The 19,399-nt window shown below is 40.8% G+C and overlaps 1 protein-coding gene across 2 annotated transcripts; it reads left to right on the forward strand.

Moving 5' to 3' along the window:
- Positions 1-1,950: 1,950 nt before the first annotated feature.
- LOC129212797 (F-box/LRR-repeat protein 21-like) lies at positions 1,951-17,817 on the forward strand. Of its 2 annotated transcripts, XM_054841892.1 has the most exons (7): positions 1,951-2,086; positions 5,323-5,418; positions 8,325-8,465; positions 10,898-11,349; positions 12,840-12,962; positions 14,202-14,373; positions 15,480-17,817. In XM_054841892.1, exons 4-7 carry the CDS (start codon positions 10,975-10,977, stop codon positions 16,121-16,123), a joined length of 1,314 nt encoding a protein of 437 aa, XP_054697867.1. In that variant the 5' UTR covers positions 1,951-2,086; positions 5,323-5,418; positions 8,325-8,465; positions 10,898-10,974; the 3' UTR covers positions 16,124-17,817. The 2 variants fall into 2 exon arrangements, with proteins under 2 accessions (XP_054697867.1, XP_054697866.1); XM_054841891.1 differs by lacking the exon at positions 8,325-8,465.
- Positions 17,818-19,399: the final 1,582 nt, after the last annotated feature.

Raw genomic sequence — 19,399 nt, forward strand, 5'->3', positions numbered from 1 at the left:
GAAGGACCTGGAGACGCAAGCAGCAGCTCTGAGCCAGGCACCTCTCTGATACCTGGAAGATGAGCAGAAGATAGAAGCTCCTGGTGTGTGCCCATGTTTGTGCTTATTTCCCTCCAGTACTGATAAATTCATAGCTGATTTTGTTGTTGTTGTTCGTATATACCTGCAAGTATTTTAGAGCAATACTGAGTATAGCTATAAAATCCGTATTCTTCTTCTACACTGCTCTATACTTAATTTTAAGTATACAATACGTCTGTGCTAGACTAGATCAAAAGAGGAAATTCTTCTATACAGAACGCCTCAGAACTGAGTCTATACGAATCTTTCTAAGGTACATTTGAACCTGCTCCTGCACAGCAGCCCAAAGGTTGCTGGCAATGGACCAAAGAAACCCATGACTGGCGGATTTAGATACTAGCTGCAAATCTCCATTAATCTCTGTTTACAATCTATCCTCTATTACTGTCTACAGATAGTAATGTCTAAGTTAAAGGTGCTTGTTTTGTAACAGTATTTACTGAAAAATCAATTTTAAAACATCAGGAACAAAAGACGTAAAAAAAATTACCTGGAACTTAATCTCCTACTTCCTTTAGGATCTGAATAAAACAGTTGAGAAACATATAGGTGAGAGTGGTTCTGGCAGATTTTCTAAACTAAATTGATTTTTAAATGTGTGGTGTGTTTTGTCATTCTGTTTGAAGAAATTGTGTACTTTAAAGACGTCACAGTCACTGTACAATAAATACTACTTTCAGTTTGTTTCATTAGCCCTTCAACATGCCCATTTTCTAGTTTTTTAGATCTGAGCAAAGAAACCGTATTTCAATGTCACACAAATACTCAGTTGAATTTTGCCAGCTTTGCTTTTACATAGGGCAGATATAATCTACCACTGAAATGCTTCACGTTTAGTATTATCTCTTCATAAAAAGATGCTATAAAGGCTTGTTATTGGTTAATTATTACTGTATGCAAGCCAGGAAGCCAGGAAATCTGCGGTTGTGAGTGTTTTGTAGCAGTTGGTAATAAAACCTGAATTGTTCAGAGAACTACAATCAGACAGAAACACTGACTAGCGATAAGCTGTTATGCAGCATGTCTGCAGAGATAACATCTGCAGTTTTTTAAAATTATGCTTTAGTAAACTAGAGGTACACTTTTGGCATCTCCAGTTTGGACCCGTCGATCAGCCCTCTGTCCCTGGCAGGGTGTTTTGAAGAGGCAGGCAGGGAAAACCTTGTTCAGAAAGGGGCTCTTTTTCACCAACAGATAGCTGAAAATCAGTCAAAGCTCCTTGAACTCCATCTCCTTTTGAAGCGTGGGCATTCAGCTGGGGACTGGCCAGCCTCGGCTGGCTGAGGCTTCCCTTGCGGGGGCAGCAATGCAGGGCCGCAGAGGGGGTGTCGCTCCCACATCCCTCCCACGGCTCCAGGCCGAAGCTCCATCACGGCACTGCCACAGAACTGCCTCCCCGAGGCCCAGCTCCGACAGGAGGGATGGGGAAGGCCATGCCTGGAATAAAGAGCCTCCCAGGGAGGCTCACAGGGCCGTTTCCAAAGGCCGGGGCTGCACCAGCTCAAGGGTGGTATGATAATACAAGTACTTCACGTCAGGAAATGATGCAAAATACACGGGGCAGAAAATGAGCGGGAGACAAAGCCTGCAGCAAGGGCCTTAGGAGACTGGTCAAGAGGAGCAACTGGCCCTGCTGCTCTGGGGAGGGAAGGGAGAGGACAGGTGACCCAGAGCATGATCCCTGCCCGCCTGGTAGGGGGCACGGCCGGCTCCAGAGCCGCGGGCACCGCCCCGCCGCCCGCCCTCCCCATTTTAGCCGCGGGACGAGGCTCTCCTGGGCGCGAAATGGCGCTTGCTGTCACGTGCGGCCACCGCCTCCTGGGGCCTTGCACGGCGCCTGCGTGTTGGGGCGGCGGGGCCGCGGCCGGCTCCTCCCCTCCGCGGGCGGCGGCGTGGCCAGGGCGCTCGGCGGGCCGGGAGGCTTTGGGGCTCTTCGCGGCGCCTGCCCCCTGCTCTGCGGCTCGCCTTGGCCCTGCCACTGGGAGGGAGCCGCGCCGAGGCGGCGGTGAGCGGTGGGGCGCCGTGGGGGGGACCAGCTCTTGCGTGGCGGCCGGGCTGGGAGAGGCCGCGGGGTCTCCGGTGACGGGACGGGAGGGCGGTGCGGAGCCGGGCCGGGCGGGCAGACGCACATCGTGCTTGGGGACTTTTAATTCTCCCTGAGCCGTGAGGAGGCTTGACCTCAGCAGGGCTCCCGCGTACGTGTGGTGTTCGTAAACCCCCCCCTCGGCCTGAGGGGAGGTCACCGCCCCGGGCCGCGGTGGGGGACCCGGCCGCGCCCCCTCCCCTCCCTTCGGGGAGAGCTGCGGAGGGCACGTCCGGGAAAGGTAATGCTCTGCCTTGTGCTGGGGGTTCGGGTGACACAAATTCAAAGCCTCTCAGTGCGGGAAGAGTTTGATGTACTTCACAGTCGGCTTGTACCCTCTCTTAAGTCACCGGGCTGTTCCCACGCAGGCACGATAACCTGAGAGACCTGCCGGGGTGGGCGTCTGCCCGAGCGCCTTGGGAGCGGGGCGCTGGGGATGCTCGGGTGGAAAAGAAGGGTTTTTTCCAATATAAAGAGCTTGAATGGCTTGAAACTCGGGTCGAAATATTTCTAGAAAACCTGTAGAAAGAATGTTGTTTTTTTGGGGGGGTTTTGTTTGTTTGTTTTTTTCCTGAAGTGTAATGCTTGGGTAAGCTCTCAAGAGAACTCTTAAAGGGCTGTGGAAATTCAGATGTGTCATTTAGTAAAATAGTGGAATTCTTGGGTGTCGTTCATGGTCTAAAAGCTCTTCAAATAGGAATGGTTTTCTGCTAAAAATTGTGCATCAGTAGAACATGAATAGCTAAATTTTTTCACCTAAATAACACTAAAAGCGGCAATGCATTTGTATTTGTTCAGTTAAAACTAATGCAAGCATTAAGATGTTGAGCTGAATGCTGTTATGTTTAGGTCTCTGAGGTTTTGTCATGAACGTATTCAAAAGCGATAAATCCCATGTGAGAGAGGCTGTGAGGCTTGGTTTTAAAAAAAAAAAAAAATCCCGTTCAAAAACGAAAATGCCACCCATGAAAAGATCACTGTGTCCTAAATGAAGAAAAAGCTTAGTTTTGGACCTCATCACGCTGAAGGATTAGATCTTCTGAGACTTAAGGTTAAAAAGTATTATTGATCTATGTTTTGAAACATATTCAGCAGTTGCATTTGAGGCTGCATCAGCAGTTGGAGCAGCTTTCCAGCGCTGCCTTTCTTGGGTATAGTAGCTGTTCCCCAGATGGACTCTGAATACCTTAATATTGTGAGTGGGTGACCTTGATACTATCACTGAACTGTGATTTCTTAAAGACACCATGATTAATGTGACAAGTATTTACACTGTTAAAGGCAGATCTATAAACACTAATTTCCAAGTGTTAGAAAGTTAAAACTTAATTATCACGATGCCTGCTTCATCCCAGTGGATTTTCAAGCTTAATTTGAAAGGTTTTTTATTTCTCAGGAGCTTCATTTCTGCTGGATTTGTTTTGGTTTGTTTGGATTGGTTTTTTTTTACTGTCTCTATTAGAACCCTGATTTTATGGTGTTTTATTAATTCCTGCTGAGTCCTGGTGTTGAGAATCTGCAAATCAGAGGAAGCAGTTACTTCTCTGTGGCTTGAATCTGTGATATGTTGGTTTATTGTAATAAAACTTTTTTTTTTTCCAACTGACATGGAAGCATGGGAAGTAGTGAACAGCTGCTAGCAGAACTGAGCTGCTGCTGACCACTTCTCAGGATCCCCTGCCAAGACCCCATGTCATGGAAGAGATTTTAATGTCTTAATTTTAGCAGAAGTTTATGGTTCTGTTACCAGGATAAGCTGCAGAAACAGTTATTTAACTTGTGTTTTTCTGGATCCCCGATGATTTTTGTGGATTTGAGTTTGTTTGAGTAGGATAACATGCAGCTGTGCGAAATACTTGATCTCAGGATATTGAGGTCATTGAGTTTGTGGAGGAAAACAGCTGTGTAGGGTAGAGCACCAATATTTGATGCTTTGCTCTACATGAATGAGGATATGAATAGATTCAGTAAACCTCATCAATTATCAAAGTGTTTCATTTCAACAGCTGTGTTGCTGCTGTTTATCTTTGATAATAATTTGGGTAACTCTACCTTAGACTAACAATTCACTGTTGTTTACATAACTAGTTAATCAAATACAAATTTGTTATCAGAGATGCATTTTTTTATTATAAACATTGCTGCTCAGATGAGCTGACATAGTTTGAGCTGCTTTGGATGGTTCTTGTGGCCTTGGACACTTGAAGCTTCATTAAACTGTGCACCTGACGAATTATTTTTTGTTAACAAGAACTGTCAGTAACTTTTTAAATGGTATCTAAGATTTTGCTACTTTTATCTGCAATGTAGAAGTATAAACTTCCTTCTGCACTGAGGGATTCTAGGATGGGTCTTTGAAAGAGAAGCTCCTTTCATGAGGAGGTAGTCTGTGGTTAGGAGGAAGTATTCAGCTGTTTTAGGTAACCACTCCAAATATTTGTGAAATTCAGGCTTCTGAATTTCACAAATTTCACTAAAATTTCACTTTTAATCCACACCCTCCTGATGTGGTAATTTGTGATACACCCACCAGGTTGTGCAGGCTGTCATCTGCTTTCTGGGAGCTCATAAACAGGGAGGAGGCTACCAGCTGGGTAGCACACATTGCCATGTGACTGTGTGGGTACCCAGGGCCGTACCTCGTGGTGACTTAAGGCTGCTGCATGTTTGAGGGTAGGAATCTGTCACGTAGTCACCTAGGCCAATAGACAGCCTTGCTAATGAAGGGAAAAAGGCAGGAAAAAAACCGTTGTCACTTTTTTCTTTGTTTTTCCATGACTCTTACATTACATTAGTAGTTATAGACAGTGTTGTTTACCAAACTTCACTACTAATAGTAATGATAATGCAAATATTGAATAACTTACTGGTTACATTGTACTGTTGTCCAGTACAGTGTAAATGCAGTTGCAACATTTGTTTCCCATCAGTTTTATACTTAATCTGACCTCACATTTGTATCAGTGATACAGTATTTGCAATGTGGGATAAGCTGCCTTGTGTTAAGATGATGCCCTCAGGCTCCTTTACTAAGGCAAGAAAATGTATAAATTGATGTCACCGTATTTTACTATCGTTTTTGCATGGGATGTAATAATACAAGGATTTTTTTTTTCTTCAAAACTAATAAAAGTTTTTGTGGCTTTTTATCTGGACAGGAGGGGAAAGCAGACAGATGCTTCTGAGTGCCCCATGGCTGCAGCTGCCTCAGTTCATTCATCTATTGCCTATTGTAACTTGGAAGCATTCTTCAGGTAAGACAGCTGCTTCAAAATGTCATGTGGTTCATAAACTTACACTCAATGCACTTCTGTGTTGAATCTTTAAATTGCATCTTGGGGTTTTGCACTCTGAATTACAATGTTATTTATGTGCTCTGTTTACATGTGTCATTATAAACCTGCCTTTTATGTGTTAGAAACTGACAGCACTTTTGCAAATGAATATTATGTGTGTGCAGTCTGCTCACAACACAGGAGAATATGTTATACTTGTAGACTGTCTGTGCAATACAAGGCTACCATAAATTACAAACTACTTCAGATGCCATCTACAGAGTTACTAATGTATGTCAGCTTTCTAATTATAGACAAGCATGACTATGTGGCTTTTAAATTTTCTGATATGAGCTGAGCAACAGCTTTACTTGCACAGGTTTCAGTACCTGAGTTTGTTTTTTTTTTTTTTTTGGGCTTAGGAGATGGGGGCTGCTTCTCTTGTATTCATAATTAACACATATACTACACCTGTGTTAAACTTTACAACTATAAAACTGATACTAACTGGGTAGATTCTCAAAAGATGATGATGATATGATCTGGGAGAATCTAAAGCCTCATGTCTCCCATCTTTTGAAGAAAAATAAGAAAGTTCAGCATTAGAAGGTTTCTAAAGATGTTATTACTGGTTGAACACAATACCTTGTAAATATCTACTTGTAAATTGCTATGCCACTCTCCATCAGATTTGAGAAGTCATGGTAGTCTGGTGAAGTTCCCACTGACTGGAAAAGGGGAAACATAACTTGCATTTTTAAAGAGGGGGGGGGAAAGGAAGACATGGGGAACTACAGGCCGGTCAGTCTCACCTCTGTGCCTGGCAAGATCATGGAGCAGATCCTCCTGGAAACTGTGTTCAGGCACATGGAAAATAAGGAGGTGATCGGTGACAGCCAACATGGCTTCACTAAGGGCAAATTGTGTCTGACAAATTTGGTGGCCTTCTATGATGGGGCTACAGTGTTGGTGGATAAGGGAAGGGCAACTGAAATCATCTACCTGGACTTGTGCAAAGCATTTGATGCTGTCCTGCATGACATCCTTGTCTCTAAATTGGAGAGACATGAATTTGATGGATGGACCACTCAGTGGATAAGGAATTGGCTGGATGGTCACACTCAAAGGGTTGTGATCAACAGCTTGATGTTTGAGTGGTGTTCCTCAGGGGTTGATATTGGGACCAGCGTTGTTTAACATCTTTGTCAGCAACATGGACAGCGGGATCGAGTGTACCCTCAGCAAGTTTGCCAACAATACCAAGCTGTGTGGTGGGTTGACATGATGGAGAGAAGGGATGCCATCCAGAGGATCCTTGACAGGCTTGAGAGGTGGGCCCGTGCGAACCACATCAAGTTCAACAAGGCCAAGTGCAAGGGCAGGACAGTCCCAAGCACAACTACAGACTGGGCAGAGAATCAATTGAGAGCAGCCCTGAGGAGAAGGACTTCGGGGTGTTGGGGGATGAGAAGCTCAACGTGACCTGGCAGTGCGTGCTTGCAGCCCAGAAAGCCAACCGTGTCCTGGGCTGCATCAAAAGAAGTGTGACCAGCAGGTCAAGGGAGGGGATTCTCCCCCCCTACTCTGCTCTTGTGAGACAACCCCCCTCCGGAGTACTGTGTCCAGCTCTGGGACCCCCAGCACAAGAAGGAGATGGACCTGTTGGAGCGAGTCCAGAGGAGGCCACAAAGATGATCAGAGGACTGGAGCACCTCTGCTATGAAGACAGGCTGAGAGAGTTGAGGTTCAGCCTGGAGAACAGAAGGCTCCGGGGAGATCTTATAGCAGCCTTCTAGTACCCAAAGGGGCCTACAAGAAGGCTGGAGAGGGACTGTTTACAAGGGCATGGAGTGACAGGACAAGGGGGAATGGCTTTAAGCTGAAGGAGGGGAGATTTAGATTAAATACTAAGAAAAAAATTCTTCCCTGTGAGGGTGGTGAGGCACTGGAACAGATTGCCCAGAGAAGTTGTAGATGCCCCATCCCTGAAGGTTTGTTTGGGGCTTTGGGCAACCTGGGCTAGTGGAGAGTGTCCCTGCCTATGGCAGGGGGGTTGGAACAAGATGATCTTTAAGGTCCCTTCCAACCCAATCTGTTCTATGATCTTCAGTTTTTTAAATCTACTTTCTCATTTCAAACCTGTCATGATTTAGTAATATGTGTCTTGCTGCTCGTATATCTTTCCATTAAACCATCTTCAAATAATATAAAATGGGTAACTGAATTTGGAGGTTTTTGGGTATATTTCTTATTGTAGATCAAGATGCTCTTTCATACTAAGATACAGGGTAGTTTTTTCATATTAGTATATGGGAGTGTGTTTGTACATCATCAGTGTCTTTCTTTTTTTCCCAGATAGACTTTAGCTAGCCAAAATAGTTTCTTTACTGTCAAGGTTATTGTGATGCAGTAAGCATACTTTTGGAGTAAAAGTGAGTAACGTTTAAACCCAAAAGTCCTTAAATTTTAAAATATTAGAAGTCATATTTTTAAGAATAACTATTTTGATTCATGTGGTTTTGGTATACAGTAAGCTGAAAAAATTAACATTTTTTTATCCAGGTTTGTAATTTCTTTAAGTAATATTCAAGAATCCAGAGGTGTATCAGTGTTGCGTAAGAGAACTGATGTGACTAAAATTGTAGATAATGCAGAAGTTAGATTTGCATCAACAATTACACCTTCCCATTAGTTAAATTATAGTTTTCAGATAACGTTTGGTAAAATTAATTTACTTGTCACATTCCCTTGATCTACTTCCACAACTGCCCTGCAGTGCAGAATGTACTACTCATCTCAGTCTTTGTTCCAAAACTGAGTTTAGTCCCTCCTGTGGGTCTCCCAGACATTGCAGAACAGTTTTTCTTTGGTCGGTGGCTTCACAGGTCAGTTCATCTTCTGGGACCCGTCCCTGCCTTCTGGTTAAGGAATCCATGCACACATACAGGATGACTCATCAGTGGGATGGATGTTCAGATACCAGAAAGGTGCTGGTAACTTGACAGGAACTTCCACATTCTTTGGAGGTATGTGTGCATGTAAACCTCTCATTGAATACTACCTGGATTATATCACGTGGAACTACAATGTAGTTAACTTCAGTTGTGTTTTAAAATATATACTGTTCATAGTTTAAGTATTCAGAACAAAATAAGCATTTATGTTTTCACAGTAAATAGTAGGGCTTCATGTTTGGTAAAAACTTTATGATAATAGAACCAATGGAACCTTTTTCTGGGTTTGCATCTGATAATGAGTGATATAATCTAATTTTGCTAGGTTTAAAGTACTCCAATATAGAATATTAAAAATAGAAATTCTAGAGTTTTAATGGGATGTAGCAACAAGAACATGTTCCATCAGCGAGAGCATAGATACTGTGTACGCCATGCATACCTTGTCACATCTCTTCATATGTCTGGACTGGATGTGCTGCGTCTGGGGTATAGCCTGGTCTCTGGTTTAGGACAATACCCTTTCTGGTAGTTCTCAGATACTGAAACTTCTTTGTGGGAGCCAAAACAGCACCTGTGAAGCTCAAGTTTCAAATAAGAAAGTAAAAATTCAACCCCCCACCCCACCCCCCCAAAACTTACATTTTACCGAGACGTTGCAGATTTACATGAAAATAGCAAAAGCACAGAGAAGCTTCTCAGACAACAGCATTTGTTTAATTTTTTTGTTCTGGACTTTAGTTTTAGGAAACAGCTAAAGCTGTAATTCCTCCCAAGGAGGGGGGGAAAAAAAGTGCGCAAGTATTTGACTCAAACTATATTTAGCAAGGCTATGAAGGAAGAGGGAGTTATGTAATGGTTAATTACTACATCCATGCATAATGATTTGGAATGCCCATTCATTGTGTGACTTAAAGCACTCAAAAGTCATAAAATGTGGTCGTGTAGATGATAATTTGATAAAATGGTCTAGTTTATTCATGCTGAGCTTGCCATCTTCATTATGTTAGTAACACTATTGTGTAGAAATACTGCTTTGAGTGTGTTGTTCTTTGTTATCTTTGACTTGCTGCCTTTGCTTGTTAATGCAAGGCATGTGTCTATTCAAGGAAGAAAAACTTCTGTTATTAAATATAATTTAAAGAGTGTTACTTGCTTATCCTTCTGCATGTATCACCTATCACTATCATAAGTGGAGCTTTAAAGAGACCGAGCAGAGACTTCTGAAGACTGCTAGAATAAATTCCTTGATGGTTGAGATGATTTGTCAGGAGGACAAACAGTAGTGAAACTGGTCATACAAACAGCTCTTAATTAGCTAGGTTGTTCTTTCCCAATTCTCAATGCTTGGTCTTTCTTTTCATAAGAACAAAGTTACACTTGCACATCAGACACCTCATCAGCCATACAGATCAGGTTTTATAAGTTGGGGAAAAATGTTGGATACGGTTTTGATGGGATAGTCTGTATTTTGGCAGCTCTTTCTAGATTTTGGGTTTCTTCTCCCATAACGAAGGTACTGTGGAAAATTTTCAGTCTAGAAAAAGCATGCTGTGAGGGTTGTGGAAGATTGTTCAGTAAAAATAGACAATGTGTTCGGTTTGTTCTTGAAGAACGCATGGTTGCTTTGAAAATTTTAGCTTCACGCTGGTTGGGAAGAGATAAGGTCGGGATGACCATCTAATTAGTAGGACATTTGAGAAGGGGCCTCATCCCACTGTAAAATGAAGTGGCACTTGAAATAGTTAAGACAGTTGCTGAGAACTGGCTGAATAACAGAACTTGGTCTAGAATGGACTTGAGTAGATTGCACTGCTTCAGCGTGCGAAAGCAGAGCTTTTTCTTATGCTGCTGTTTTCTGAACTCTGGCTTATGTGGTAAACATTCCTTAGTGAAGTAGATTCACGCAGTTTACTGTATTTCAGGGTCACTGTCCTTTTCTCTGGCTGAAAAACAGCATGTGAACCTTACTTGTTTTGCCCTACTTTGATAACAAAAAACCTCGGAGGCCACTTGTTGTACAAACATTTTTTCCTATGCCTGGCATGATTTAAAAACAAAAAACCAACAAAGCAAAGCAGTGGGAGAGGTGGGCAAAGCTTTTGAATCTGACTCTGAACTCATCTGTTCCAAGTTCATCATTGTTTAAAAAGGGAGTTTATGAATTGAGTTCTGTAGTGGATAAAATTCTTCTAGATTCCTCTAGAAATCACAAATAGCTTCTGTACTGTCTACTGAGTTTAAACTTAAGCATACATAACTTGCTACTACTAAACTAAATTGCTGTTGAATACTTTTTTCCTACAAAGTGCTTGTTATACTATGAACTACAAGTTGTACAAAGTAAAAGGTACTGAGAAAGAAAGCCCTTGCTAATGTCTGTGCACCGGATATTGATATATGGACATACCTTTTTTCATAGTTTCTCATGGTATTTAAATTTTACTAACTGTATTTTCACTACCTTTTCTCCCATCCTCCCCTAATCCTCTCTGTTTTTCTAGAGACCTACTGTATGGGAGACCTTTCAGGAAGCTGTGCAGTTTGAATACATCGGATAGTTCCAGTACTTGAAACCTTCATGATGAAGAGAGCTAGGCAGAAAGTTGTGGTTGAAAATGAACCTCCTCAAACATCACAGAAAAGCAAAAAACAGAAAACTTGCTTATATGGCTCGGTGTTTGGTGAATCTGACTTGCAGCCCTCAGTGGACTGGGAAAGCCTCCCGCACCATGTTATTCTGCGTATTTTTCAGTTTCTACCTTTAGTAGATCGAGCCAGGGCATCTTCTGTTTGTCGAAGGTGGAATGAAATTTTTCACATCCCAGATCTCTGGAGGAGATTTGAATTTGAACTTAGCCAGCCAGCTACTTCTTACTTAAAGTCTACACATCCTGATCTCATTCAGCAAATTATCAAGAGGCATGCTGATCATCTGCAGTACGTCAGCTTCAAGGTAAGTCTTGGATGAATGGAGGCTTGTTTTGTCACGTAGCTTTGCATAATATATGCAGCTTATCTATGTCGGTTGGCTCAAGTGTTGTACCTGGGAAGTCTTATGTTTAAAACTGCAACTATTGCAACAACTTATTTCCACACATGCACACGATTTCCTTCCATTTTCTACACTCTAATCTCTACAAAGTACAGAAAGAGCTAACGTCATGCAATACTGTGCTGAAGGTTGAATGATAGGTTTTCAGAATGTACAGAATACGTAGTTTCTGTGAATCAATGTTAGTGCAATCTGAGTACTCAGCAGATTATTGTGCAGATAAATATTTCTTACACATGGAAGCATTTGAGGAGGTAAGTTTCCTGTGTATATAATTTACTTGCAAAATAGAGCTATACAGTGAAGAACGTCCTTGAAATTTTAGAACCCTGCTTTGAAAAAGCATGAGTAAGGGAGAAAGATGTTGTGCCTGTATACTCAGGTGATTGACGCAAAGGGCATAATTAAGTAACAGTAAACTTGGTTTAAAGGCAAGCTTTGTTTTAGTCTCAAGATTGCATGAATTCAGATTTTTTTTTTGTTTGAATACTTGGTACAGTTCACTGTTTATCTGAGAAGATCATAGGTGGAATTACAGGTGCTTGCTTCACTTTTGGAACTCCTCCTTAGAGGAGGTAATAGTTCTAAGCTGCGAAGGAAAAGTGGAAGAAAGGATTGATATTAAAGCTAGGGTGAAAATGAGAAGCTTCTTTTTCTGAGCACTGGTAGTGTTTTTACATATCGTGAGAGATCGTGATTTGGTTGCACAGCAGTTCATGGATAATCAGTTATTAAAGACCTGTAACTTCTGTACTTCATATAATAGATTATAATGAATTGGCATAATCAGTTATAATGAATTGATATTATAATGTCTCAATACACCTCTTATGCTTTTTTAGCAACTCTTTTATCATGTCAGCCTCCTACAGAGGAGGGTGAGATAAAATAGTAATTTGTCCAAAGTTAGTCATCAGGCTTATAGATGAATAGAGAATCAGCTCATTACTCACGATGCAAAGGTGGTGTCCCTGCAGGTAAAATGGATTAGTTTGCTGGAGTATATCTAGGCTTTATCAAGTTTTTTTTCTGCTCTGAGAGTTTAGAATTAGCATTTTAAAAAAGGTGTGTACATACCACTGTCTATCATAACACTAATACTGATTACAGTTGTTTAGGAAGGCATGAGATGATTTGAAGAGAAGGCTTAGATTTAGACTCTCTCTTTATACTAGAAATATCCAGCAGTCATACTCAAGAAATACTCAAGTAACTTTCCTGAACTCTTTCTTGTCTTGAAATTTCTAATTAATGTTGTACTTTGTCCTTGTGGTAAATGCAATCTGGTGCAGTACAGCTGAGTGGGTGTGGAACTTGCAGTCTTAGGTATCTGTGGTGATGTTTTATAAATAATAATAAAAGCAATTTAAAAGTTATGTCATTCTTTATAGGTTGATAGTAGTACTGAGTCAGCAGAAGCAGCCTGTAATATCCTTTCTCAGCTGGTGAACTGTTCCATCAAGACACTAGGGTTGATTTCTACAGCAAAACCAAGCTTCATGAATGTCTCTAAGGTAATGGTCTACAAACTGTGACTAGTGACTTAATTCACTCTTAAACCACTTAGCTTTCTTATTGTGTTGCTATTCAGTTTATGGTAATTTTTATGAAATGATTTGTATTTATTGGCATATCTTCTTTAATAAATGTTAGGAAAATAGTTAAACATTGGTTCCGTTCATTAAATTTAGTAGTGTTGATACTTTGTGGTGTAGACATGGGGAATCATTTAGAAGGCTTGTTTCCTCATTTCTAGATTACAAGATACAATCATAGAATGGTTTAGGTTGGAAGGGACCTCAAAGATCATCTAGTTCCAACTCCCACTGCTACGGGTAGGGACACCCTCCACTAGCCCAGGTTGCCCAAAGCCCCATCCAACCTGGTCTTGAACACTTCCAGTGATCCAGGGGCATCCACAGCTTCTCTGGGCAACCTGTGCCAGTGCCTCACCACCCTCACAGGGAAGGATTTCTTTCTAACATCTAATCTAAATTGACCCTCCTTCAGCTCGAACCTATTACTCCTTGTCCTGTCACTACACTCCCTGATAAACAGTCCCTCTCCATCTTTCCTGCAGGCCCCCTTCAGATACTGGTAAGCTGCAATTAGATCTCCCCAGAGCCTTGTCTTCTCCAGGCTGACCAATCCCAACTCTCTCAGCCTGTCCTCATAGGAGAGGTCCTCCAGCCCTCTGATCAGCTTTGTGGCCCTCCTGTGGACTTGATCCAACAGCTCCATGTCTCTCCTGTACTGGGGCCCCCAGAGCTGGATGCAGTACTGCAGGTGGGGTCTCACAAGAGCGGAATAGAGGGGCAGGATCACCTCCCTTGACCTGCTGGTCACACTGATACTAAAATATTTGGGAGATTTTTTTTTTTACTTTATAGGTCACAGCAGAGTTACTTTCTGGAAAAATAAAATAAATGCCATTTCCTCTTTTCTGCAGATAAATTAACTTTATGCTCAGTAGATAACTCATCCATTCTGATTTATCTTTTCACTGTAATGAAACAGGGATAAGTGGACATAGTGATGAGCTTGAAGTACGTAGAATTTTTGTCACACGCAGCAGTCTGTTTTTAAGCAAAGATTTCCTATGTTCAAATAAGCCTTTCTTACACAAGAAAGGGGATGCCTGGGAAGTTGTTATTTTCATATTTTCTGTGCATGCAGAACCTGAGGTTGAGATGCTGAAGTACTGCCTCTGTTTTCATAAATTCCCCCCCCCCGCCTTCAATTTCTCCTAACAGGCCCACTTTGCTTCAGCACTGACGGTTGTTTTTGTAAACTCCAAATCGTTATCATCAATCAAGATAGATGACACACCACTTGATGATCCTTCCTTGAAAGTTCTTGTTGCTAACAATAGTGATACTCTAAAACTGCTAAAAATGAGCAGCTGTCCTCATGTATCACCTGCTGGTGAGTAGTGAATGTATTTGAAAAATGTAATAGTAAAATATCATACAACTATCGTTAAGGCTTAGTTTGAAACAAGATATTAATTAAACTTCTAGTGCTCTTCTGAGTCCCTGAGTCCCTTGTGTTGACCTAGTTTTGACTTTGGACAGTTGGAAGGGGAAGAATAATGTCTTTATGTTAAGGAATGAGTTGGATTAATGAAGGTGGAGGTGCTCCTTGCTTGACTACATCTTCTAAAATCCTGGGGATTTTTTTACATTCTTCTCAGCTACTTCAGTACCTCTTGATGATAGGCCTTGAGGAAAAGACTCCAAAACTAGTGCAGGCCTTTAACACATGTTCCAAAGACTTGATGTTCATTGCTGGGTCTCTGTAAGAGTAAACAAATGTGTGCTGCTTAATGTGTGCAACTTTGTAAACTTATCTGTGGGAACACAGGTGCAAAATCTCCCATCTGTGAGTGAACTGCTGGTTGGAGATGAAAGCAGTTGACAGCTGTTTTGCAAGGTGCTGTGAGTTTATCTTACTGAGCAAAAGTGCTAATACTTCAAAGTTGTATATTAAAAAAAAAGCACAACAACATGGGATGTGTACAAATTTCAAAAACTATTAATGTAAGACTGAGTCTCAATTTTGTTGTTTATGTCTTAATTCAGGGAAGGGTCTGTTTTAGCATAGGTTGCTGGTGGTCATCTAAATGAAATGCTTAGATGAATGCTGAAGGGAGGAGCATTAGGGAAGCAGCAGTATTAGGCAGTAGCAGAGGAAGTATTAGGGAAGAGAGCAGTGGAAACTTCAGCTGAATCTTACCTGATTTCAGTTGCCTCTTCAAAGTTGAGGAAATTCTGCATGAGGAAGGGCAAAGAGGAAGAAGGATGTAGATCCAAGATGAATGTGACTAGTTAGACTTGCTTCTTTTACTGATAAGTGTTCATGGCCAAAACCCCATAAAAGGATGTGGATATCTAGAACTTTATCATATTTCATGGATTTTTGGATATAGGCATAAATACTCAAACCAATAGAATTAGTACTTGAGCTTTACAGCAAATGACTCTGCTTATATTCACTTTTCATTTTACAGAGCAATTTCTTTTGTTCCTCAGGAGTTCTTTGTGTTGCTGACCAGTGTCATGGACTTAAGGAGCTGGCTTTGAACTACTACATATTAAGTGATGAACTACTGCTGGCTCTTTCGAGTGAAAAACATGTTGATCTTGAACACCTGCGCATAGATGTTGTGAGTGAAAATCCTGGACAAGTTGAATTTCACACTATTAAAAAACAAAGCTGGGATGCTCTTGTTAAACACTCCCCTAAAGTCAACATTGTGATGTATTTCTTCTTATATGAAGAAGAATTTGATGCTTTCTTCAGAGAGGAAACCCCTGTTACACACCTTTACTTTGGTCGTGCAGTAAGCAAAGCAATGCTAGGACGTATTGGCATGAATTGCCCAAGGTTAATTGAGTTGGTTGTGTGTGCTAACGGACTTCAACCTTTGGACGATGAACTCATTCGGATCGCAGAGCGCTGTAAGAACTTAACAGCAATGGGACTTGGTGAATGTGAAGTAACTTGCAGAGGTTTTATTGAATTTGTAAAGATGTGTGGGGGCAGGCTTACCCAGCTTTCTATAATGGAGGAGGTACTGATTCCAGATAATGATTACAGCTTAGATCGACTTCATTTGGAAGTCTCCAAACACCTTGGAAGAATGTGGTTTCCTGATATGATGCCAACATGGTAAATTCTCCACATTTGTGGAGAGAATGGTGGGATCAGGGTGTTGCTTTCTATGCAAATAAAGAATTTAAAAATGAAATGTGAAAACGTATTCCCAGATTTGAGTTTTTCTACCTTGAGAACCTCTAGCAGTGTAACAGCAAAACATTCTAGAATGTTAACAGTATACTGAAATAGAAAATAGATTAAGTGTACTTAACACTTCTGAAAGTATGTCTGTGGTTTACAGGTGCTTCAACCTTCAGTGAACTTGGACTTTTCTGAGCTTCAGTTTAAATGTTCCATTCACATTAAAGTTACTTGGGTTTTTTTATGTCTTTTCATGTTTAGTCTTTCTGATGTAGTCAGAGGACTAGAGAAACCTTTTTCCTTTAGCAAATCTATCTTTATGGGAAGCTGGATACAACTTGGAGTTCAGTATTATTTGTCATGATGTTTTGCAGCCATTCTTCAAAATATTCATGTTATAAATGTAAAAGCTTATACATGAAAATACTTACACTAGCCCAGGTTACTCATATAATCTAGCTTAAACTCATGCCAGTGTATTAAAATGTTGTGGTAAATAAGCTTATGCTTACAAATAAACTTTACAGTTTTAAATTGCACTTTAAATTTTGTCAGATTAGCTAAACTGTAGAGACTACATTGTACAGCATGCTGTTTTTGTGTCTTATGCATTAAATAGATGGGAAAGGACCTTGTTAAAATTAATAAATTTAAAAGTTTGGGTCTAGATTGATTGCTTGGGTGAATGACAGAGCACTTTGGAAACTGCCAGAGTATAAGGAATGGGTTCTGGATTTGGGAGAGTTCAAGTCTTTGATTACAAAGATTGAATGCTGTTCCATGCTTTCATTATTAAGAGATAAGAAGGATCTCATAAATGTGGCTAGTGAGAAGGAAGGATCAAATGGCATACAGTTGTCTTTGATAACTTTCTATCCGGAATCAAGGATTTAGAGCACTTAAGCCAGTTTGGGGCCAAAATGGCCTGTAGTAATCTTGCTGGTATCTTGCAGAGTTGTGCTGTAAGCCCCGACTTCAAGAGTAAGGGTTGCTAGAGGTGATCCTGAAATTTTTAATTCAGGGCTGTTTACTTGTTGTATTAATTGGTTTTGGAGGAAGAAGATATTATTTTACTACTTTATTTTCTTTAAAGAGGAAAGGAATGGTGAGTTGATGTGAATTAGAGTATGTATTTTTGTGTTGACTTTTGCACACTGTAAACTGAAATGCATTGTATATAAATTTTGCTGTAATTATTTTCATGCTGTGGTTGTTATATCTTCCTATTTATAATGAGAAATCTACATTTGATTTCCCGATGGTATTTGTCACATCAGATAAAATGTCAGTTTCTTCCACACTTACACTTCTTTACTGCAAAAATAACAGCTAAAAGGTTAACCCACCAATGTCGTGGACAGACTTGTTTCCAGTTGCGAGCCAAAGGATTTAGGATAACATATAATGCCTGTCTGACTCAGTAATGCATTATTGCCTCTTGCATGGTTAGTTAAGCAGCATCTGATTCCGGTTACTAGCACCTGTTATCCAAGCACTTGCTTCCGTAATCAAGGGGATTATAATTGTCTTTTGTTTAAAAGACTCAAATATTTCTAAACAGTATTTGGTTTAAAATGTGTGGTTTGCTTTAAATGTAAACATAATAAAGTGATCTAATATGTGCACTGATATTAGGCTCTTATCCATCTGTTGCACCATGTCCTGTTAGGCAGGTTTGTCCTCTTAGAAACATACTTGACAGACCTGGGGAGAGGCAGTAGAAATGTTTAGCTCTTGGATTTTAACAAATTAGTCATTGTCATTCCATGTTCGTGCCTCAAACTTGAGTATTCTTGACATGCTGAAACTGTAAAATGGAATGCGGACAAAACTTGCAGATGGTTGTAGAGTCTTGGAATCCTTTGTGTCTCTAGCCAACATAACAGCGTTAATGAAGTATCAGACACTAGTAGCTGTATACAGAAACACAGTTCAATAGGAAACTTAAAATGCTTTGAATGTTGTCCCTTTCTCTGTCCCTTGTACCAAAGCAGCTTTTCTGTGAAGCCATGAATGTTAGCTTGCCTCGGCTCCAAGCTTCTAGAAAAATGGACCTGCATTTATTAATGTGAATTTTGATGTGATGATTTTATTGTGCAGTTGCTCTGCTAACTGATCTTGACAAGTAAGACCAATTGATACTTGAGTTTATAACTAAATGCCAACAAAATTGATATGTTAGTCTCAATGTAAAATGCTGGTTCCTCACTGGTAGCAAGGGAAGCTGATTTTAATTGAAAGGTAACTTCTGACATTGGGTTAATGTTGAATTGTATAGTTTTAGTGTTAGATTGTTCAGTGTCATGTGTGGGTCCTGTGGTATGTGCATAGTGCTTTGAGGAGGAGTGTCAAAACACTGCCCTGTGGAAAACAGCATTGGGTTTTCTTTTCCTTCTCCAGTAGGTCTTCCTGAAGGACTGCAGTGGGGAGGGTATTGCATTTGGCAAGAACCTGTAGATTCTGCCTCTGCTTCCTCCTGTGCCTTGAGTAGCCTGTATGTCAGAGCTCTCCCTTGTCCTAGCTTAGGCAAATTTTGTCTATTTTATTGGCTTTTCCTAGTTTTACTGCCCTGCGTGGCTTTCTAAAAGCCTATCTCTAAAGCAATAATACACTTTGTCAGAGTAACTGAAGCCCTCAAAATGAAGTACAGAACTTACACCTGATACTAAGGAGATTTGTAAGGTCACTAAAAGCTCACATGCTACAGTGGAAGCTAACAGCAATGTGCCTCTTCTGCCACATGAGGGGGTGAGCTAGTTTTCATGGTCACTGATTTTTTTTTTTCAGACTCTCTGAGAAAGCTTACAATTAGACGTTGCTAATTCCCCGATTCTCTCGTAAATTCCAACAAAAACTTGTATCTTTTTTCCTTGTGTGGAGTCCCTTTTGCCATCCAATAGAGCCACCGGTTCTGGTACGACAACTCCAAACAGCATCTTTTATGCATTGTGGTGTGTTTCAATAAATTTCCCTCTAATTTTTCTCAGTTCAGGTTTCTTTGAAATCTAAAGTAATCTTGTTTGTCAAGGTATAGTAAAGTTTTTCAATTAGCCTAAGATACGGTGTTTGCAATAATTACAGGTACTTAAAAACCAGTACCTGATTGGTACCTAGGATCTATATTAATGCCAGCACCTTGCAATATTATGTAAGGCTCAAAGTATTGAGGCAGTGTAATATAAACTGTTGTTGTGCATGAGAAGAAAAAAAA

Source organism: Grus americana, chromosome 14 (assembly GCF_028858705.1).
Source record: "Grus americana isolate bGruAme1 chromosome 14, bGruAme1.mat, whole genome shotgun sequence".
Taxonomy (NCBI): domain Eukaryota; kingdom Metazoa; phylum Chordata; class Aves; order Gruiformes; family Gruidae; genus Grus; species Grus americana.